Below are 24,479 nucleotides of genomic sequence, written 5' to 3'. Positions count from 1 at the left end.
TTTATCTTTCTACTTCTTTTAAATGTTCAGAAAAGAATAACTCTGATCTTCTGAAACTGTCAAATTAAGAAATAGGAACTGCTATGTAACGTAGACTCTAAATCCATCTAATGCACTCTGAGTCTTTTTCTCTGTATCCACATTGTTACCAAATTCAAGAAGTGTTTATTGAGCACCTACTATGTGAAAAGCATATGTGGGGAGACACAAATGAGCTTAAGGTACCAACCCTATTCTCAAGAAACCTTTAGACTAGTGAAGTGGAAACCTTACTCTTTCAGTAGAATTTCTTAAGGCTTTAATCATTTCTTTGTTTTTCTTTTAATCATTTTGAAATTCTCCACATCCTACCTATGTTGAGGTTCACCAAATTAAACAGCACTCCAAAAGAAGATGACAATACTAATATTTCAATCATGGTTTGTATAAGCTTTATGGCCTAGAATCATTTTAAATATTTAGCTTTTGTGCAGTGAATTTAATCAAACCACTATTTTGTTTGTTTTTTTCTTGCACAACTATCTAATTTGCCAGATTGGTTTTTTGTCAGGTAAATATACCATAATTTAAGGAGTGAAGAATGACAAATTTGTTGAGATTCAAGGCAAGACTGAATATCACTCATTCCAAGTCTTCTATGTGCCTCCAAAATGTTTATAAAAAATCTACCATAGAGAAAATGAAGATAATTCTGATTTCAAGCAAGGGAAGGATTACTGAGGAGATGACAGCCTTTGTAAAGCACACTCCTCCACTTTCTCTCATACTGTAAAACACAGACAATGGCAGCTGTGGTGACCTGCCTGCCATGAAGAAACTGTGCACTGAGATTTTCAGCTTGGTGCTGTCTGCATGCTTGCATAGATGATTCCTTGGTATATGGAAACCTAAGGCAGTGTTACAATGTCAAAGGTAATGTGGACACTGGTTTGAGAGAGAATTGTAAACCAGGGATGAATGTCTTCTCTTCTGGGACATTCTTTGCCTGTGCCCTCATATGTTGATCTGTTCCAGACTTCCCAGGGGCCTGGTGCTCATAAACTGCCCTCCAGCAATCAGGATTCCCACTGCAGCACCAATAGTCTCCTTCCTCCGGGGCCATCACTCTTTCTGCAATCAAAGCTGATCTGTCTAGTGCCATTTCCCTCATTGGTCGCTAGGCCTCGTACTTCATGACCTAATAAGTTAAATCAAGGTAACGTGCTTTGCAAGTCTTCACAGGTGTCCAAAATTTAGAAGAATGGGAAAAGTAGAAATATCAAGCATATGTTAGGTCCAGGTTGGAGAGATTTTTTTTGGAGGGGGCAGACAAGGAGTCTTCCTTCAGGCTCTTCACATTATACTTTGGAGGCAGGTCTTGTTTTGCATCTCCACAAAAGCATTCTTGATGAAACTATTCATACAGTCTTCAAGAAAATAATAGTCAAAACTTAAGCACGGCATCCTACAACTCTTTAACACTTATAAAAATCTGAACACATTCTTGCTGAAGAACTGTAGAAACTCCACAGTGCAAGTCAGTCAATTGAGTATTTGCAGGGCGACTCTAAGCATCAAAGTGAGATTTTTGGTCAATAATATATTTGAAATTTCCCCATGGGTGGAGTGGAGGACTTTCAAGCTTAAGGCATACTGCCCAGTATATGGTCTGTTTTTTCAGTTTAGCTTGAGATCAGATGTTCCTTTCCTTTTCTGATTTCAAGTCAGATCCCTGGGGAGATTGTCAAATGGCATCTTATTTTCAAAAATTTGAAATGCATATGCATTCACAGAGATGGCGGTTGTGAATGAAAATGTGGAAGAGTACATATTAAACTTCAGCACAATTATAGAATTTCAGAGCTGGAAGGCACTTCAGCAACCATCTCAGCCTGGTGTGTACACATTTTACAGTCCTGAGGGTTAAAAGGCTTGAGTTTAATGAGGGGTCTTCCAAGAGCTAGCAATATGATGTTTAAAAAGTCATATCATTTCTCTAACCTCAAGTTTATTTTCTATAAGATGAGGGGGGTTCCATTAGGTAATTTCTGGAGGTATTCCCACTTTCTCAGTCTATAACCCTTTAATCCACTCACCTCAACATAAAAGGTCAGAAGTTAAACGACCTGTAATTAACTAGTGAAGAATTCCAACTACTACCCCATGTCCTCTGTCCCATGTTGTCACATTTTTTCCATTAGGTTTGAAGAAGCAGAAACGATGATACTTTATGTTTATTGTTTGTTTATTTTTTCTTTTTATACCTGTTATTTGCATTGAACAGCAAAGTTTATTTATTTATTTTCTTTCTTTTCTTCTAGAGAGTTTATAAGAAGAAATGAGCTTCCTCGTCCAATTCAGTATTTATGCTGGTCGCCTGTTGGGAGTAAATTAGTAAATGTTTAAATTATAGAAGTGTTTAATCATTCAAATAAAAGAGGAGCCATTTGATTTTGGCCTTTGTTAAATTTCCGTGCCTGAAAGAAAAAAAAAATACATTTATGACTATTTTAAGTGGTTAAAAACGGGAAGAGTTTTGATAAATTGAAACCCATCTGAGAATTCCGTAAAATCTCAAGCTCATGGATAGACTTCTTTAAATATCGCAGTCAAAAACTTTATCCTTATACTCAGCCAGAATGCGTTGTGCCAGAAAGCTCAGGAAAAATATGGTTTTCACAAGTTTCCCAGACTAGCTTCAGACAACATGAAATTTTGTCCAAGCTCTTATTTAAGGACTCTAAATAAAGATTAGATCTGGCTAGCTATTAATATTCAGAGATTTATTTGACTTTCTGTCAATATACACAATTATTTATTTAGGTAATAAAGGCAACGAATATAATAGTAGACTTTATTCTCTATTTAATATATAGACTTTAAAATCATAATTTTTATGTTATGTTAAAAATCATAATGTTAATGTAAGTTGGTTGGGGTTTCTTGACCTATTAAAATGATATCTTAGTTGTGAGGCTTTTTGCATCTGGATTATTACTCTTTTTAAAAGTATTAGGTGAATAATTAACACAAATACGCAGGCTTTATTGTATTTCTTATGAAATTTCTCCTTGTTAACTAACTTACCACCACTTCTAGGCATATGTCTATCAAAACAATATCTATCTGAAACAAAGACCAGAAGACCCACCTTTTCAAATAACATATAATGGAAAAGAAAATAAAATATTTAATGGAATCCCAGACTGGGTTTATGAAGGTACGCTGTATTCTTTTTTTACTGCTGCCGTTAGGCTTTTAATTGAAAATAATCGCACACGTTTAGTAACGTTTAGATGAGTGGTATGTTACTGAGATGAATGGTGGCATTTCTGAAAGCTGTTATCAGGTTATGAACAGGACGTGCAAATTCTGAAAGAACAAAATCTTGTTATCTGACTTGTAGAATTTATTTTCGTGAGCATTATAAAGTAGTAGTAATAATTTATATTCCAAGAAGTATATGGTCCTTAGATGCTGTGTTAGTACATTTTCTCGGGTTTGTTTTTTTCTTGCAAAATAAACCTTTTTTCCAAAACTAAACAACTGTCTGTACTATTTTGCAGGAAAATATTCTTGGTTCTTGATGAGCTCATGAATTTTGTCCTCTTTCTGGGTCATGTAGTATCTAGGAATTAACTGGACTTTAAAAGGTCTTCTAGTCCTTGCCTTTATTAAAAATGTATATAACTGAATTAACTGTTTTTTTAAAAATATTCCCAGGAGAGAAAGTCAACTTTCAAATTTATGTCACTCTAGTATAAGTACAGTTCTCCTTGTTTTGGCTACTTTAGGTGACTGTAAAAATCAGAAGTGGCCCCAAAAGGGAAAATTAATTATTGTTGAGATGTTTACTATTTATTTTAAAAATTACATTTCTGATTAATGTCAATTCCCCAGAAGACTAATTGATGTTTGATATGGGGTATTAAGTTAAACTATTCCTCTAAACCTAGATCATTTATCTTTTGATAACCAAAGCATGGCATATGTCACATCCACATTAAATAAATTATTTCAGTTAATAAATGGCTATATACAATGTATTTTGAAGTATTTATGATGATTTTAACAGTACACTGTCATAGTAATTAATATGGTAGTATTTATTTTTCAGAGGAAATGCTTGCTACAAAATATGCTCTCTGGTGGTCTCCTAATGGAAAATTTTTGGCATATGCAGAATTTAATGATACGGAGATACCAGTTATTGCCTATTCCTATTATGGCGATGAACAATATCCTAGAACAATAAATATTCCATACCCAAAGGTATGTGGAATACTTTTAGCAGATGCTTCCATTTCCCTGGTGTCAAAATGAGCAACCGATACCATGAATAGAGGTGGGATCAACAAGTTTGGAGAGCTTCTTATCCTTGTGCATTGTAAGGCAAACATTGTACTGTGCTCTATTATTTATGTGGACATCTGTTGCTTTGGACATCTGGTTGGGCTGGATGAAGTAGTCTTTGCAAAATCCATTGCAGAGTCTTTGAAAAACATATGGTCTAGATCATGGAGGAAAAACAAGCTTAACTTAATTTTAATTTTTTTCATATTTCATGCTCCAAATTCGGGTAAAGTTCTGTTTTGCAATTCCCTCTTGAATTCTCATGTAAATTCAAAGTAGAATGAGAAATTAAAATGTTGAATGTGGTGTTCCTGTCGGGTCGAAGTAAGCCTGAGTTATGGTCTTTTCTGGACATACATGGTAGGTTAAGTTTATGAGCCTAGGTTCTTCTTTGAGGGAATTAGACATGGTATAAGCCCTAAGTTTCTCATATAAACATTCTAGAATCCTTAGCTTACATACTTCACATGCAGTCCCATGTCTCGAGAGAGTCAACCTGTATGCAAAAGAAGAATGGCCAGGTCACGGTGGAGAAACGTCGTATCCTAATTTAATTTAGACAGGAAATCTGAAAGGGCATCAAATCATAAATTCTCCTCTTGCACAAGGAGTGGAAGTGATTTTAGAATTTAGCTCTTTGTTCTTAAGTCACTATTGTTTTCCCTTGCCAAGGAGAACACTGTCATAGATGGAGCCAATGGGTCCCTATATGTGACAAAGACGGGATGGATATGCATACACACAAGTGGATTCCAAAGCAAGTCAAAGTGGCCATAGCGAGAGAAATAGAAATTCCAGATAGTCTAAAATTTATGTTAAAAGTCTTTTGAGAAAAGGCAATGGGTAGGAGATGAGTGCTTAGGTAAGAGACCCCTCAGGGGTTGTATATAAAGTCTGAAAGCTGAGATGTTTGGAAGTGAGAGGTATGATACTTGGAACCCAGAAGATGTAAAAGAACTTGGATCTTTAGAAGGTTGTAGGGTGCAGGAAGAGATGAAGAAATCCAGAACTGAGTAGTAACTCACACTGACAGAGAAGTCAGGACCCAAATTCTCATGTTTCTTTGAAGGCTGAAGTTGCTGAAACATCTGACATTGAACTGAGAAGTGAGACAACTTGAAAGAAGCAGAAAGCCCCACCTAAACCTCAGAGTGAAACAGGAAGGTGTGAGGAGAGCCTGGACAATTTCTTAGATAAAGCCAAACAGCATGGAGCCATTTATGGCTATATATCTAAATTTTGTGGATTTCAATTGTTTGACAATTACAAGATTCTCTTTTTCTGTGGTAAAATAACAGAACTCTAAGAAGATGTCTGGGCATGAACTATACTGTCATGTAAATCTAGGGCATATACTAGCACGTAAAGCACAAAGCAAGAACAGCGTAAATCCCATGACACTTTATTTTGAGGTGGAATTTTCCCAATTTGGGAGTATTGATAGCAGTAATAATGTTAACCAGCTAGTAGACTGTCTGGTGATTGTCCTAGACCAAATTACAGGGTAAAAGCAAAAGGTATCTTTCATTATCTATTCTTTACCCTCCCTTCCCAAAATCAATCCCCCTCAACACTCCCCTTGGCACATGAAGAAATATTATTATAATTATCCTAATAACAATAATAATGGGAAATATCTGTCTTAAAAGTCAGAAAAGAGAATATCACTTATGGAACTGCGTTTTTATAGCCCAAATATTTTTCCCTATGAATCAAAGCTCCCTCATTAATCACTTAGAATATGTGTTTTCACTCTGGTTGCACAATATTTGTAATTGCACTGCAGTGAAATTCGTGGTCATGTTATAATTAGAATGTTTTCAACAATAATATACCTAACATTGTTAGCTTATAAAAATATACCTAAATTCCTAAACTGTCTTTAAAATGTTGGTGATAATTAGAATTTTATGAGCTCATATATCTCCATTTTCTTCACAGGCTGGAGCTAAGAATCCCATTGTTCGGATCTTTATTGTTGATGCCACTTACCCGGAGCATGTAGGTCCCAGAGAAGTGCCAGTTCCAGCAATGATAGCCTCAAGGTATATTAATCTCTGTTGCTTCCCACTTTTCAAACTGAATTTTAACACTGAAATTTCTTCATCAAGGTTTACATTTCTTTTCTAATGAGTTTATGATGTATATGCTACAGCAAAAATAAATACATAAATAAAATTAGCATGCCCAGCTAAATATATAACAAAAACTGAAATTCACAAATAAGTTTCTTAAATTGATTTGAAAAATGTTAGCCCTTTTCACACATAAAAAGATGACCATGGTGTTCAGTCTAAGTGCTACTTCTGGATGTGTGAGTGTGAGCTAGAGACAAACAGAGAGATAGTAAAATTCATATATCCCCTCACCCTGGCTTCTTTCAAGTCTGACCTACTTTCTCCCAGGGTTTGTAGATCATGCTTATCACATGTGTATGACAAACAGGAGAGGATACGCCAACCCTCTCCAACTATTAGCGTTTTTCACTAGGATGCAGTCTATTTGAAACGGTCTGGTTGTAGAATTATCTGTTTTGGGATTAACTGCAGGCAGACAGGGACAGAAGCATTCTCACTTCCCCAGCATGGTGCCCTATGTACATCTTGTCTGATTAGTCCTGGTCATTCAGGTTGAAGTGGGTAAAGGGGAGGGGTCCCCAAGCCCTGCCTGGTGGTCCTCCTTACCCCTTCCCACACCCTATCAGGCCAAGGCTTGACTCCTCTCCTCCTGCCTCAGGAAGGAAAGTCAGCTGGGGCCAGATGATTGATCACAAATAAGAAAAAAACTTCATCAGAGGCCTCTGCTGGGCTTTGCCAAGATGACTACACTCTCAGATAATCAAAAATGGCTTTAATTTTTTAAATTATCCATTATTCCCCACCCTAATCTAGTTGATGAAAACTTGACTGAATACATCTGGTTTTTTATGTGTCATTCTCCTTAGGAGGCAAGCAGAATGATAGGAAGAGCATCATGTAAGGAGTCCTGAGGCTTGTTTAAGCATCTGTAAAATACTAACAATACAATAGCAATAGCTAACATTTTTGGGGCACTCACTATGTAGTGAGCATAGTTTGTAAGCACTTTAAGCGTTCTCAGTAGATCTTTACAGAAAGCTTTAAAATGGGTACTATTATTATTCCCATTTTATATAGAAACAGAGGCATGGCTATGTTAAGTAATTAGCCTAAGGTAGTATAACTAGTAGGAGATAAAGCCAGAATCTGAGCCAGAGACCCCTTCTAGCTCTGTGATTCCTTTTATATTAATGTCCAACATTCTGTGGTTCATTTACATTGTTGTTCTCTTAACTACAAGTTCACCCTCAGAGCCAAGTAACCATTGCTGCCTTTCATTGACATCCACTTTGTGCCAAGCACTGTTTGAGTTACTTTGCATACATCATCTCCATTTTATTAACCCGAATTTCAACCCCTGACCATGGTCACAGCTAAAACTCGGCTTCCAACACAAGCCTGCCTATCTTTTACCCACGTAGCTCTCTTTCAGCTAGTTAAGAAGTGAAAAGTTGAGTTTAGCTACGGGAAAATAGCCAGTTTAATGCTTTTTCTCCTCTAGATAGACCAGTAGCTTTGGCCTTCTGTCTTACATTTTTTTCCTGAGATATAAAAATCCCAACTGGGAGAAAACTCAAGTGTAAAATAATTCTATTAGATGAATGAACTCTCTTATAGATATTCTTTAAAAGTCAGCAGGTATATTTAAACTTTCTCTGCAGAGAAAGGAATGTTTTGCCTTCCTTATCTATGGAATAAATATTTCAGAGTAATAAAATACATCCTTTAGAAAGCACAAATTAAGAAATTATTTGAATATGATATTGATTTATGGTTGTGACTGTCTGTTTTGATTTGTTTGCAGTGATTATTATTTCAGTTGGCTTACATGGGTTACTGATGAGCGAATATGTTTGCAGTGGCTGAAAAGAATCCAGAATGTTTCAGTCTTATCTATATGTGATTTCAGGGAAGACTGGAAGACATGGAGCTGTCCAAAGGTAAGTTGTATTAAAACCACAGAGGTGTGTTTCTGAAGATGAAAGTACAAGAGTGGTGACTTATTTATAGCTAACATTTTAAATTATAAAGCAGAATTATTGCATTCAACTCCCGATTGCAAAAAAACACTCTCTATTAAAAGGTTCATTATTTTTATTAAATAAATAAGATACCTTTTGTTTTCTTGAAAGACTTTAGCATTGAAACTGAATAGAGAAAAAGACTAAATGAAACAATGTAATACTGGGAAAATCAGGTATCTGGTTTTGAATTAGTATGGAAATCCATCCTTTTAAGATTTTAAGATTGGCAGTCAAAAAAGTAAAATAATGAAGATGAAAAGATAAGATGGGTCCATTAAGGAAAGAGATGTGTCCTATTCAAAAGAATTAGAGAAAAAATGCAAATGGTAACGTGTTATATTCAATGTCAAAACTGAAAAATAAAAACTCCAAAGTAAACAAATATGATCAAAGGAAAGCCAAATACTCCCATTTGAAAATCAAAAGTAGATAGTAGATAACTAAGAATGACATGAAACAGATCAAATTACCTTGCTATCCTGTTATCTTAGAAGAGTGCACAATACTGTGCTAATTTTAGGGAGAAAAAACTTAAAAACTAGGCACAGATTTATTGTTGAGTTTTAATTGTTTTTATTGCTCAAATCTAAACATAATCTGTTGAATTAATGAGTCAGAAAACTACTTCACCAATCGAAAAGCTTCAAAATAAGCCTGTTCATAAGTACTCATATTAGAGACTAAGAAACACAAAATGTTTTCTTTAAATAGGAAATTTTATGGGTACATTTCATGAGACATCTAATTATGAAGAAATGTTTCATTAAACCAAATATAGAATAAACCTATTTTATAAAGGAAGAAAAGAAGCACAAAGCAATCAAAGTAAAACACTAAATTCCATCTAGAAATTAGGACATTATGTTTTGCAAGAAAAAAGTCATATGAATCTGTTTGGAAGTATATCAGGACTATAATAGTCAACATTACTCAGGCTAAAAATATTTTTAAATCACTACTGTGTCTATAAGAAGCTTGACTAATTTTGATGGAATATGCTAGAGCTGATTTTTATCTTATTTATAGTTTGATATACAAAGCAGAAAGATTTTTTGGCTTTAATGCAGTATCATAGGCAAAAAAAAAAAAAAAAGAATAAACTTGATTGTTCTAGTTAATTAAAAGCCATTGGTCTGATTAGTCAGCTTTGGGTGAATATATCTTTAACGTTTTCATTGAATCTAGATACTAGGAATTATTGCTTTAATTTTACTAGTTTAAAACTATAAGATTGGTCATTTAGATACAATTTTTAGCTCTTAAAACTAGGCATTTAAAACTGTGATTGCTTTGGAATTTGAAATTCTAATTTATCAAATCTGAGACAACTTAATCCAAACTGACAGAACATATAAGATGCTCATTCAATGAGATGTGGAATTCCCTGGAATATAAGCTTTAGTTTTATGGCCAAAATCAGTGATTAAGTTTAGAATACCAGGTTTGAATAACCTTAGAATTTCAAAACAACCTCTGTTTCAAAATAGTCTGGTAAGTCCCTGGAACATATTTTCAGATTTAAGAAAAACAGAGTTGAATTTTCCAGTAACCATACTCATGACCGGGGTGTGTGTGTGTGTGTGTGTGTGTGTGTGTGTGTGTTTTGTTTTGAAAACAAATAACATTTAAGGTTAAGAGACTTGGCAACACTTTATTCATGTTGGGAGTCATACCCAAAACAAAGAGGCAAAAGTAACTGGCAATAATTGCTTAATATAACTATATTAATAAGATTTATTAAGAAATTTGTAGTTTGGGGGAGAAACATCATAGTATTCTTTCTTCTCTGAAAAGGAAATTAAAATTAATTTTATCTTAATAACTAGAAATAATGAATCAAAAAAGTTTTACTTTATTAAGTCTTGTCATAACCTGTTCTCTCTGAGACACTGGCCTATCCTTGTAAGAGAAAATCCAAACTGTGTTTTTAAAATTTATTATTCCCTTGCTTTTTTTGACAGTACTCTCTCGTGGTTCTCTTTCTACTTTACTGACTGTTCTTTTCCTTTCCAGCTCTTCCTCTTCTGACTTCTCTAGAAATCTTATTATTTTCCAAGTTAATGTATTTGCAAGATAGGCTAACTGCTATAACAATAACAACAAAACCCCTCCAAAAATTCAGTGGGTTAATACAATAGAAATTTTTTGCACATTCATGTAACCATCTAATAGTGAGTCCAGGTAAGTGGGGAATGGTGAGGGTATGGGATGGGGTGCCCTGCTTCACAGAGTCATTCAGGAACACAGGTTGATAACATTTCTGCTATCTTCATCTAGTGGCTTCTAAGGGTATTCAAGGTTATTCAAACATGGTCATCAACATCCCACGGGGTGGTGGGGGGCGGGAGAGGGCGGATGGAAAAAGAATGGAGGATCATGTATGAGAGCGTTTTATAGATTAAGTGTAGAAACAGCACGAGTCACTTCTGCTCACATACCCCGGGTTAGAACTTATCACATGACCACATCCAACTGGAAGGGGGCCTGGAAAATGTAGCCTACCTGAAGTCCTAGCAAAAACAGGAAATGGTTGCTAATTATCCTACAGTCTCTGTCACAACTCTCTATTATTCTCCTAGGTGATTTTTATCTAATACTAGAGGTTTTCAATTACCACTTGCCCTACAAATTCATTCTGAGAATTTGAACTTTTATGTATCTCTGGCTACATCTTCTCTGCTCCAGCCTCACTACCGCTACCTAGATTTGGGTCTTCAGCATCCTTTTTCCAACATTACAGTAGCCTTCTAATGGATCTTTGTGCTTCCCTCTATCTTACCCACTTAATCCATTCTCTGTATCGTGTTCCCAATTATATTTTTCAAATTGTGATTCTGAAGTCTTTCAAAGGACTTACCTACAGGAGAAATCCACGTTTCCTAGGTGGAATACAATTTTCTCTACAATCTTGCTGATCCCTCTACATTCTCTCATCTTCTCTTTCCCACAGTCACCCTCCATTCAGCCATACTGAGCCACCTGTGGTTTTCTAAGCTGGCCATGTCTCTATGCTTTTCATTCTATCTAGAATGTTTTTCCTCTAATTGTCTAGAAAAGTCTATTCATTTTTTTAGGCTTATTAAATATTTGTTCAATAAATGATTGATTGTACTATGCTAAAATATATACCAAAATAAGATTCAGTGCAAATTTTAAGATTTCTAGCTGCTTCATAAGATTGAGAAAAGAAAAAAATTAACCTAAACTCCACTGTGAAATGCCTTTTTACCTACATGACACCAAGCGTTTGGCTTGTGCTAGGCCTCCATAGATATTGTCATAATTCCAGTCACTGCCTTATGGAAAATTTAACCAGAATTATGAATGGTTTGAAATAAGATACAGCCCTTAGATCATCCTTGTGTATGCAATAGTGTTGTTGTATTAGATTTTGAATATAGTCATCTTAAACTCAAGTGTGAAGTTAGTTGACTAGCAATAATATACTCCGACCAGGCAGCTTAACTTGTTCAAATGTGCAGATTATATTTAGGGAAAACTGTCCTCCTACCACTATGCTTTATTTGATCTTTTTTTTCTTTTAGACCCAGGAACATATAGAAGAAAGCAGAACTGGATGGGATGGTGGAGTATGATTGCTATCTTTTCCTTATCTTTTAATGAAATTCTCAGCTATCAAAGGAGTATTTGAAATGTATCCAAACTGGCACTACTTGCTTTTATAGAAAAATATCAAGGTAAAAAACACAAAGGTAGTGATCCCTTCAGCAATTTTGTGCCAGACAATTTTTAATGTGTATATATTTAGAATTCTATTCAAATCAACAAATCTAACAAATCATATACCTCATGTTCCAAACTTAACTTTTTCAATCAACTCTCTGGTAACCATAATTAATATTACCTCTTTAAAAATACAATAAAGATCATTTTTCAAAAGAGAACACAATCCCTGATTTGCTTAAAATAATCTGAATAATTATTAGCCATTTGAATCCAAGGAAAATAATTACATTGGGTAACCTTGGTTTACAGACAACCTACCGCTTATTAAATTTTATATAAATTAAAATGATTAGATGTATTTCATATATATGCATATTCATTCTAGTTTTTAAGTAAAGTGGTATCAAGTAGGAAAGTGTGCGTTTTGTTATGGTTTGTGATCACATATATCTGGATTTTTTTGGATAGTTTTATTCAGTGATTTTATAAGGATTTTTTGTGTAAAAATAAATCATGTTTTAGGAAAATATCAATTGTATCTTATATCCTATATGAAGAATACAAAATAGGACAGATAATAAGTGAATGCTGTGTGGATGCTCCATTTACCACACACATGTGGTTGAATTCAACTAGCATTTGGGTGGGAAAAAAAGGCTACTTCTTCTGAGATTTGGGCACATGCAAAGAAAAAAGAAATTCTTAAGAACTAGTTTAACACATTAACCCAAGACAAGGGACGATAAAGAATTCAGAAGTCAATTCTAAGATGAGGTCTTGTAAAACTTTAAATTAAGATGGGATGTGAAGTGAAGTAAAAATCTTCAGATATTAAAAATTCTTTTCTGTATACTTTCCTGGATTCAGCAATTTTAGCTTACGTCTATTTACTTTCTGTCTTCAGTTAAAGATATTTCAGTTTTATTCATTAACTAGAGAATAGTTATTACTTTATTAATTGTATAAGTAAATGTACATTGCATTCTAAAATAACAAGGTAACAAGGATAAGTGTGTAATTCAGAAAAAAAGGAAAATCCTATTTTATTTTATTTTTAATATTTATTTATTTATTTGGCTGCACTGGGACTTAGTTGTGGCACACGGGATCTTTTTCACTGCAGTATGCGGGCTCTTAGTTGCAGCATGCAACCTGGGCCCCTTGCATTGAGAGCACAGAGTCTTAACCACTGGACCACCAGGGAAGTCCTGAAAATCCTATTTTAATTCACTCTTCAACGCTGTACTAAATAACACAGGAAAAATGAGAAGTAGTTAGTGAAAGAACAGGATTTTCTAATTTGTTTGGATTCTTGGTCAATCAGAAGCTCACCTTCCAGAAAGATAATTCCTAGATCAGCATTTGAAAACTTGAGGAAAGGGAAAAAATTAATTTACGAGTTTACTGCCATTATAAAGATTTCCTGTAAAGAATGAGGGAAGAAAGAATACTTGAATATGTCCTTTAGCTGTGTTCTCCATGAAGATAGTATAACTAGAGTTTCTATAAAGTAACATAAATGTGGTGATTTTACAAATAGATAAACAATGATACCAACAACCTTATCGAAGACGTGATCTAAGAATCCATACATATTTATTCTGAAAATAGTGCCACCATTCAAAGCACACTGAAATATTTTAGAATGCATCTTTTGAAATCTCCTATGTATAAGCACCTCGAGGAAAACAATTGTATCTTATCAATTTTTATAGTTTGCATAACACCAGCCTTGCAATCTCAGCAAACAGTAGCTGGATGACTAGATGAATTAATTAATTAATTGCCTTCTAAAGCTTTAGAATATTGTTTTAAATACCCTCAGTGGAAGCACATATGTGTCCTTTGAGGGAAGATGATGTCTCTACATTAAATCAAAAGTCACGCCAAAGTAAATCTAGTGAATAAGTGAAATATGTATCTGCAACATATGATTTTGCACTAGATCATTTTAATATCTGTAGCTTTAGAATTCTATTGGGAAAATTATTTTTCTTGTGTACTAATCTCAATCTCTTCAAATGTATCCAATAGTCAGTAAACTTTCTGAATATCAGAAGAGGAATTGTCAAATTTTTTTTTGAAATGGTAGCTTTCAAGAGTAAGTTCACACTTCCCCAAGGCAACTGCTTTCAAGAGGTCAGTCATTAGATTTTATAAGTTCTGACACATCTTTTGAACTCATGACTTTATTTAGTCATAACTCATGTGTGGTAATATGCTGCATAGCTTCCTTTGACCTATAATCAAACCAGTGGCTTAATAAAATTGCCCAGAAATAACCTAGAAATGTTTGTCTTTCAGACATTTGTTCAAGTAATATTTATGAGGGTTTTGGATAAAGTGTACAGGCTAGTCATATTAATATAAATTTAAAGAGCAATTTTAGAGGAGTTGTTCCTTTAGTATTTATCAAAGAGATTTAAACTGAAAAAGACCTTTGGAGATCACTTATGAATTAGAAATGTGAGATTAAATGACTTGCTAAAAGTAGTTAACATGTTAGTTTCAGGCACAGAACTAGCAAATAGTTTCTTGAGAACTTTACTTGTCACTTTCCTTTCCTCCTGCATGAGATATTGTGTCTTAATTTGGGGGAAGTACCCTAACTTCTTCTTTGGTATTTGATTAGAAAAATAACAACAACAAATTCACTTTGAATATGTATACATTTTTTACCCTGTGGAGAACAGACAAAAAGGAAGATTTAATCAAAGAATCTAATATTTAATTACTAAAATATGAAGAACAAACACTGAAAACATAATGCTTAGATTGCAAAGCCACATTTAAATTATTTTAAAGTAATTAAGCAACACACCACACTTCCTTTAGGCGGTTGGCAAAATCCTTTGGCTCGGAAAAATGGATGTTCTACTTGATGCTTGAAAGTCTGTGCTTTTGACTGCATGTGGACTCAGTTTAGGCACCAGCCTTAGATAAGTAGTTCCTCAGGTTATTTACCAACTGTGGCAAGAAATTAACTGGTGGTAAATAACCTTACCTTCCAAGAAAAATATTTTAAGTGGCTTTGCATGTAGAGGTGAGGAATTTATCAGCACATCTAAGCATGATAAAGGGACCTGTGAAGAGGCCTTGTTAAAACTGAGGCCCACCTAGTGACATGCGCTTATCTAGGGCCCAGGCGTGACCTGCCTCGAGAGGGACTTAACTCAGGATGCATTATGGACCTCACTCTGGCAAGGTGAAGGCGGAAATATTTCACACTCTCTTTACCTCACCCAAGTTACCTGCTCATCTAAAGCAGCTGTCTTGGATGTCTGCAATAAAAGGGGAGAAGATAACAGTCTTTGCCTAGCAAAAATATTCTTCCTGTTTGCCCAATTCTAATATCTTAAAACATAATACTCTGCCCTCTTATTTTTTATTTTCAATGAAAATGAAGTTTTCAGTTTTAATCTAGAACTAAATCATTTTTTAAGAGTTCCCTAACTAACTGCAGATGTAAAGAGAGTATTTTTTTACTAGGGCACCTTATAATATTTTGTGACCCCAGTTCCACTGTAGTGGTTAAGACAATGGAGAGCCAGTTTTTGTCTTTCATCTTGGGTGGGGGGAGAGGGAGACCCTGTAAAGTGGTTACTAGTAAGTAATCATTGGGCTAAGAGGGTAAAGCCTCGTTCTAAAATGAAACAGTGATTTGTCAGACCTATACTAATGAAATTCCATCGGCAAAATTGCAAATCAGAATTTCCTATTCCAGGGCCTCTTGGCTCTCAATTTCACTGAGTCTCAATACACAAAATCCTACCAGGGCTGGTCTTATTATTAATGAAACTAATAAAGGAATCACGTAAGGAGACAGCAGTTTCTCATTATTCCATTTTACATTTTGTTAAAAACATCAATTCTATGCCAAATAGATAAGACTTAGGACACTATATTAGTTCCCTAGAGTTGCGGTAACAAATTACCACAAATTTGGCTTAAAACAACAAAAATTCATCATTCTGGAGGCTAGAAGTCCAAAGTCAAGGGGTTAGCAGGGCCATACTTTGAAGTCTCCAGGGAAGAATCCTTCCTCACCTCTTTCAGCTTCTGGTGGCCCCTGGCAATCCTTGGACTTCCTTGGCTAGAGCTCCACCAGCTCCAATCCCTACTTCCGTCTTCCTATGACCTTCTTCCCTTGGTCTCTCTGAGTCCACATCTCTTCTTATGAGGACACCAGTCATTGGATATAGGGCCCACTCTAATCCACTATGATTGCATCTCAGTTCTTACCTTGATTACATCTGCGAAGACCCTATTTTCAAATAGGGTCATTGTCTTAGTCCATTTGAGCTGCTATAACAACGTATCGTAGACTGAGTGGCTTATAAACAACAGAAAATTATTTCTCACATTTCTGGAGGCTGGAAATCTGAGATGAGTATGCCAGCGGGGTCACGTTCTGGTGAGAGCTCTCTTCTGGGTTGCAAACCATCAACTTCTTGTTGTATCCTCAATGGCGGAGAGCAGAGCAGAGGCAGCACTCTCTCTGGTGATTCTTGTAAGGGTACTAATCCCATTCGTGAGGGTTCTACCTTATGACTTCATCTAATCCTAATTACCTCCCAAAGGCCCCACCTCCTAATACCAAATACCATCCTACTGGGGGGTTGGGTTTCAACACATGAATTTTGGGGGCACACAAACATTCAGTCCACAACAGTTATCTTCTGAGGTTGGGTTGAAAAGAATTTAGGGAACACTATTTAGACCCCACCGACACCACATCAAATAAGTTGCATTTTACTATCATGAAATTCTAATCATGACTTTTATCAAAAAGCATCAAGTATCAAATCACAGGTAGGACCATCATTAAAGAGGCCTACAGCTACTTCCTTTGCTTTCTTTTTGCTCAAAAGTGGTTCCCAGCAAGATGGTATCAGCCAAATAGGTGTTTGTAGCTAAAAGATACCAGTAGTCTTTTGGTTGTTGTTGCTTGGGCAGTTTTAAAGAATCTGAAAGTCTTGGTTTGCTGTCATGTGGAAGCACTCCAGCTAAGAGAGCTGGTTTAGGATAACTTGTAGGAATATCTACTCTGCTCTGCTCTGCTCTGCTCTGCGTGATGTAGAATAGCTGTTTCCTCATGGGACACTTTCATCACATTACCATCCTTCCCCAACCCAATGACCGGGAAAAAAGGAAACCAACAGATGTAAAATGAGTCTCTTTTTTTAAGGGAGAAATTACTAGCTAAAATTTTGTGTGAAGACATTTGCAGGACTTTAGTTATCTGTACCTTTCAGGATGCTGAGGTGTGGCTTGCTCTGTTCAGGTCACACTAGACCTGTGGCAGGGACTCCTTAGGTCATCCGAAATTCCCAGCAGGCGGAGAGCATGGGCCCTGGGAAGAGGTCAGAGATGAGCAATGAGGTCTGCTCTGCTCCCTGAGTTCAAGGAGTAATCCTCCTGTTGGCTTGTCGTGCGTTACATTTTTCTCTCAAGTCCAGAAGTCTCTTCTTGCCGTTAAAAACTGTGGCTAGCAGGTCATGATATTTTAATCTTTAAAATGTCTTTATTGTAGCATTAGCATTAGGTGCTTGACATCAGACAAATCAAGAGTTAAAAGAGCTTCAGAAGAGTCACTTTGGTCAAAAGCCACATTTTGAAGATTGACTTGGTTAAACATCAACATTCATTAGTGATTCGTTTAACTCTATTTCAAATCACATAATCTCAGAACATAGAAATTCAATCAAACTAAACAATATAAGCCCACGGGTATGTAGTAGCAATTAAGTAGTAGTTGGAATATGTAAGTGCTTGTTAGAAGCACCAGAAAAGCTGTCCATCTGAAAGAATGGAATTTCAGGTGTGAGTGACGGAAGGAGAGGAAGCAAGGCATTCTGGTCCCGATAATTATAACCACACATGGCTTTAAAGAATCTATAGTTTGGTTTGTCTTCTGAACATAACCTCTGTTCATTTCTTTCAGTTCTTTGTTTCAACACCAGCTTTCAGCTATGATGCCATTTCATACTACAAAATATTTAGCGACAAGAATGGCTACAAACATATTCACTATATCAAAGACACTGTGGTATGTTCCTTCCAAGATTTATCTCCTCAAAGATCATTCACTTGAGGTTGCTCAAATAACGCTCAGCTTCACACAACATAATGTTTGTCTTTTTATAGGAAAATGCTATTCAAATTACAAGTGGCAAGTGGGAGGCCATAAATATATTCAGAGTAACACAGGATTCACTGTAAGTATTGCATGAAGCTTGATGCACCATTCAGGTTTTAATTGGCACTGATGGACATACAAAGGATACGGCACCACTTCTTTCAGTTAAGAGCATTTTTGTTACTTATTCTATAGTTTAGTTCAGACAGCTGTGGTTTCATTAAGGTTGCTCATTCTTTAATAACTAGTCAACATGATTTCCTTTTGGAAAGAAGATTTAGTAGGTGGTTATTTCTCTTCTGGTACTTGGTATATAATTACATTAAAGGTATAAAAATTTTAAAATAGTAACTGGTTCTAAAGATAGATTTCCCCCCAGCACTTGAAGCAATAAGCAAGATTCAGAAGTCCATGATGACAGCCCCTTGGTATATAAATGTTCTTGTAGTGATTCACTGTTATATAAGTTTAAGATTATTATCTATAACAGCTATTATTTATTGAGCGATTGTTGTGTACAATGTACTGTAAAGTAGAAATGATGATCCCAGTTTTACAGATGAGAAAACTGATACTTGGAAATTTAATTAACTTGGCCAAGGCTACATAGTGGCAGAACTAGGATTTAAACCTAAAACACATTAAATCTAAGGTTCTTATTATTAACCTCAACATGGGGCTTCTTCCTTCCAGGTCTTTCCTTTTCAGTCCATCCTGCGTACTGTCTAAATAAATCTTCTTAAAATAAGCATTTATGATCAAACATCCCTAATCAAGAATGTGCAGTTCCTTTCCCTTATTTTTAATAAAGTCTAAATCCAGGGCACTCTCTTGTAACCTGCGTGCCATTAGCTGGAATTCTAAGAGCAAAAGAGGAGGATCATTAGTCCAGCCTCACTGGATAAAAACTCTTTAGAAACCTATTGCTAATCCATGGAATTCTTTGAACTGTCGGCAAAGGAGTTTGGACATTACATGGGGGAGCCATTAAAACCGCCCGTGTAAGAGGAGTGACAAGATAAAAACAAATGGGACAGTTCAGAAATAATATGTTTAGGAGGTAGGGGAAAACTGAAAGCAGGAAGACCCAGGTATGGTCATAATCTAGGCCTGAGGTGACAGAGGACTGAACTAGAAAAAGTGGCCATGAAACGTGGACTCCAAGGGAAAACTATGCCTCCTTTTTTTTGCATCTTTGGAACTTGGCATATAGTGCCTGGCACACTACTGTCAAATGAATGAAAGGAAGAGTAGACAGACAGTGAAGAGAGAGGCTGAACAGCACTGGTGGGTCAGTGGCTATGAGGGAAAAGGAAAAGGAAAAAGGGAAAGTAGACTCTGTTCTAAGTGTTAGAGATAAAGACAACTGTGGAAACTTTGACATGACAAGAAAACTTCAGGAGGCTGTTTGGAAAAGCTACTGAATAGTTTATTCACAGGTAGTTTGAGGTGATGTGGGAAAGGCAAGTATAAGTGTTGTTTGGAGTCCTGTGAAGTCAGTAAAGACATTTAGAAGGATGCTGGTTTAAAAGGTAAAATTAATACTAGGAGTGGGGTGTATTCTGTTGTTTTTTCCTTTTACTGGGAATTACAAAGTTTTTATTTCAGTGAGGATATACAAGTACCTGGGTTAATAAAAAGTTCTGAGAATTAAAAATTAGTAACCAAACCTAGGTTATTCCAAACTTTTAACACTCTAATAATAGAGCTCGTCCTAAAAATAAAAATAAAAAAATTAAAAGTCAGTTACTTTGTGATATTCAGATGAACTCACAGAGGAGTGAAAATCATGCCACTAAATTGGATTTCCCACCTTGTGGCTATAGTAAAACAGTTTAAAACTGGGACCCAGATACTTAAGTAACAAGTGTGTTCTCTTGTGACTTGTTCTGCTTCTGGGTAAATTCACATGGCCCTTTGTGTGGTATCCTTGGGTGGACGAGTTTCCTGATTTATAGAAAAGTTATCTACTGTCAGTGCTTCTGTAAACTAAGTTCTAAAGATGTTCGGAATCATAGACAAAATTAAATAGTATAACATAAAAAATCAGTAAACTGTTAATTATGGAAATGAAAGGGCTGATATTAATCAAACATCCTAGTTTATTTTGTGTGGCTCATAACTAATGCATCAGAGTATAATATACATACAAGAAAAAAGAGTACTCAACATAATTTAATATTTCTCCTATAATTTATAATTTATAAACATATTTATAAGTATATTTTATGTAGCTATAAATATATTTATATATGAATTATAATTTATAAAGTCAGAGTAAGAACACAAAATTCAGAGGTATGAACAGCAGGGATTTGTGTACATAAGTGCCAATTAATTGTTTCATAAATGAACATTGGACTATATTGTTTACTATATTAGTACTAGTATTAACAATTCTATCACCATTTAGTCATCAATACTTATTTAATAACTTCTGAATATATTTTCAGGTTTTATTCTAGCAATGAATTTGAAGGCTACCCTGGAAGACGAAATATCTATAGGTAATTTATATCAATTTATTCTAGTATTTTTATATATTGAAATTTAAATAAAAATCCGTCAGAGTCCTCAGAATGTATAGAATATTTTAAAAAGCTGAAATGTAATAAAATTAATTTGTGAACTAAAGTAAAATATTCAGACTGTTGTACACCACATCAGTATAAAAATATACACCCCCCAACATATTAGCTGACTCAAAATGTTTGTTTTCAAAAAGAAAAATCAAGAAATTTTAATGCTGATATAAACATGGTACTAAACATTTCAACTAAATTTAGAGGTAACTGAGGAAATTCATTTTCCTACTGTGTACCAGGCATTGTATTTGTTCCCATAATGTGTACTTTCTTTTAACGTGACTCGCTTTGTCATAAGCCTATTATGATTGGAAAGAATTCACCTCTGTTCCTAAATTAGTATTTAAGTTAGTCCACTGGCCCCCTTGGTGACTGGAATGGTGCCCTTTAAAGCCCCTTCTGGTTGTGGAAACAAAAACAATAGCTACCATGGGCTGGTGGTCTGCGATAGGCACATTTTTATCTGCCTTACATATGTAATTTCATTTAATCCCCACAACAACTCTATGACGTTGGTGATATTGTTGGAGCCAGGATTTATACCTGGGCATGCTGACCTTGACCCCTTACTGTTAACTGCCTACCTAATGTTTTCCAAGATCACACCAAAATATGAACATGAATACTACTAACTGTAGCTGAGAAAATAAGAAATTTTTCCCTCTGCGGCATTCCTCTGTTCCCTCCTGGATCATGGCTTCTCATCTGTTGAGAAGACTCCCTCTCTGATGATAGCAATAGCTCTGGCCACCCTCTAACATGCCCAAGGCAAGGTCAGGGGCAGCCGCGGAAGGAACACTGCAGTGGCCACAGGTAACCTTACTACCACAGCAGGACTCCAACTGTGCCTCCATCCTGGCATAATTCCACCTGGTCATCCCCAAATGAGACTCTGAGTGTTTGGGGTAAAGTCTGAGAGGCAGTTTGTTAAAGCCAGTCACCCAGAGAGTGGGCCCAAACTTGGTAAGTACAGGTTGGCTTGTGTAGGAATGTGTGGAGGGAACATTTCCAGGAAGAGCTTCCATGAGCCCAAATTTCCTGCCAAATAAAATGAAAGCCACAGGAGCTACATAGAACCATGTTTCTTATTTGCAATTGGCTAATTACTAATTTCCCCTTCTAGATATATAAGGACAGGGACCCCTTTTTTGGGTGATGCTGTCAGATCTTCATTGTATCTTTTGCCGTGGGAACACAGGGAGAAAGATGGGACGTGGAAGAACTATGCATTCTCAACCACTTTGTAAAGTGTAAGAAAGTGATGGTTAGGAGAAGTGACTACTTGGCTCCCATTCGAGGTGTTGGATATTTCTCCCACCGCGGGAAAACCACAGAGGGCTTCTCTCTCAAAGTCTGTGCCTATTCAGGAAAAGATGGACTGAAAATCAGACAAATCAAAATCCTGTGATTCCCCCTTTACTTTAAACGATATTGGCAACAGAAAAATAGAGTGAGTTTGATGTCAATATGTAAATTAGTCATTTTACATGAAGTAGTACATTTTGATAAATACAATCTCAAAATTTCAGCTTAGTTTTATTTTCATTTTCCTCTAGAATTAGCATTGGAAGCTATCCTCCAAGCAAGAAGTGCATTACTTGCCATCTAAGGAGAAAAAGGTGCCAATATTACACAGCAAGTTTCAGCGACTATGCCAAGTACTATGCACTCGTCTGCTACGGTAGGTAATGGACCTAACGCATTCTCTACCCTCCTCTGCCACTTTCTTTGTCCTCGTCGTCACTATCTGATCAATCCTTAGCTACAGGTTACTGAGCACCTGTTATATGTGAGGAACTTATCTAGGTTATCTTATCTAATGCTTATGGGGAAAAATGTAAGGAGGATAGGAAGGAATTATTATCTCCATTTTTTGCAGTTGAGGAAACAGACCTTTTGTTAAAGGTCCACACTGCTGGTAAGCATGAGAGCCAGATGGGAGCAAGAGTCCCTTGGCTGTAAATCCCAACCTCTTACCCACCAAGTGCCACAGCACCATGATGTTGTATTGCCAAAACAATATCATAAAAAGAAATGTCCTCTGATAAAATGGTTGCTGGACTTCAGCCCCATTTACCTGCAGAAATGTCAGTCTCCTATAGCCAGGGAAAGAAACCTGAGCTCTTTGCCTTGGAGGCCAGCAATTCTTTGAACTATAGCTTCAATGCGGATGGAAAATGAGCTTTTGTCACCTAGTATGTTCTTTCTAAATTTGGGAAACATGATAAGTAATTCATTCAAGTATAAAATAAACAAGTAATAAACTATACTAGACATTTCCTGGATGTTTAGGCTATATGTCCATTTAGCAAATAATTTCTATCCAGATAATTTCATTTTATGTGTAACCTTTCATCTATATCTTGGACACGTAGTAAAGTTGGGTTAGGCAATCAGTACATCCATGAGATACATTAGGACCTTGGTAGTCATCATGGGGATTAGGAAAACTGATCTGTAAAATATCTACTCCTCCATTCTCTGTCCCGACACCGCCCCCCTACTCCCATTAATCCCTGAGTTTCCATGGGAGTTGAGGGGGGACAGAAAACAAAGGGGGTTATTACAAAACATATGCCACTCTCCTGTTTCTGGCATCAACTCCACATATTCCGGTGGGCAGCTCAGAGAATAAATAGAATCTTTGACTGATTGAGATCCCTGCTCAGTTGTAGAGGACCCTGAGGTCTCCTTTACTTCCCAGATGGAAGACCACCCTGACACGCCACTTCCTCAGTCCAATCACCTGGGCCCAAAACCTCAGCCCCAGCCGTGGAAATGAGTAAGCATTTTAATCCAAATGCTCCCTTCAAGATGGCACAAGATGGCAGTTTAATACAACATTTTCACAAAAGGTTTGGTCAGTGGCATCTCTGAAAAGTCAAAAGATTGTTGTTCATGACCATATGTGCTGATTGTGGTTATGGCATTTCAAGGTATACATTAAATGTCCCTCTCAAGTTATATGCAACATTTTTCATCCCAAGCTATGTGTTTATGCAGCATATATTGAAAGCTTACATGCCAGGCACATAGTACCATTGAACTAACTGTCCTGAGTCATCTGGTTGTCTATTTTCTCTCTGAAGGTAGAATCTGCTTTCCTTTCATCTTTATATTCATAAGTCCAAAAAGAATGATTAGTGCATAATAGACATTGAAGGTTTGCGGAATGAACATAAGTTCTAGGGAAGATCAAAACATTGCTGCCTTTTGCAAAGTGTACCCAAAACCTCATTTTTATGCTGATATATTTACTGATAAAGACATCAGTGACCCTACACATAGAAACATGCATTTATGTTTATATGCATTCTGCATTTGTGCAGTGCTTTAATGCTTTTTGAAAGCACTATACCACTTTTTATATCACTTTGTTTTCCTGAGATCTACTTGAGCCTAAGTGCCCCCTGAAGAGTAAGGAATCAAAGACTAAGCTCTCATCAAAAGTTGGTGAAAGACTCCTTTCTAGAACTTGAATCGCCTGACTTTTCCACACTCACTCTTCCTCGGCAGTATGGTAATTTCCCATTTAGCAAAAAATATACTGTGTGGGAAGCATCACATCGTCTGGTGTTTTTGAAGCTCCAGTAAAATGAGTCACTGCACCATCATAGGAAAAACCTTGAAATCT

The 24,479-nt window shown here is 36.0% G+C and overlaps 1 protein-coding gene across 1 annotated transcript in view; it reads left to right on the top strand.

Moving 5' to 3' along the window:
- The window catches only part of FAP (fibroblast activation protein alpha), a 69,622-nt gene that overhangs the window by 20,440 nt on the left and 24,703 nt on the right, over nt 1–24,479 (top strand). Inside the window, 10 exon segments of the mRNA XM_061200721.1 lie at nt 2,301–2,373; nt 3,079–3,199; nt 4,097–4,251; nt 6,274–6,377; nt 8,215–8,350; nt 11,980–12,024; nt 18,066–18,170; nt 18,269–18,339; nt 20,714–20,767; nt 22,402–22,526. Coding sequence (XP_061056704.1) covers nt 2,301–2,373; nt 3,079–3,199; nt 4,097–4,251; nt 6,274–6,377; nt 8,215–8,350; nt 11,980–12,024; nt 18,066–18,170; nt 18,269–18,339; nt 20,714–20,767; nt 22,402–22,526 — 989 coding nt within the window.

The sequence above is a fragment of the Eubalaena glacialis genome, chromosome 1 (assembly GCF_028564815.1).
Source record: "Eubalaena glacialis isolate mEubGla1 chromosome 1, mEubGla1.1.hap2.+ XY, whole genome shotgun sequence".
NCBI classification, from domain to species: Eukaryota; Metazoa; Chordata; class Mammalia; order Artiodactyla; family Balaenidae; genus Eubalaena; species Eubalaena glacialis.
The sequence above is the reverse complement of the archived record's forward strand: the minus strand, read 5'-3'. Positions and strand labels throughout refer to the sequence as shown.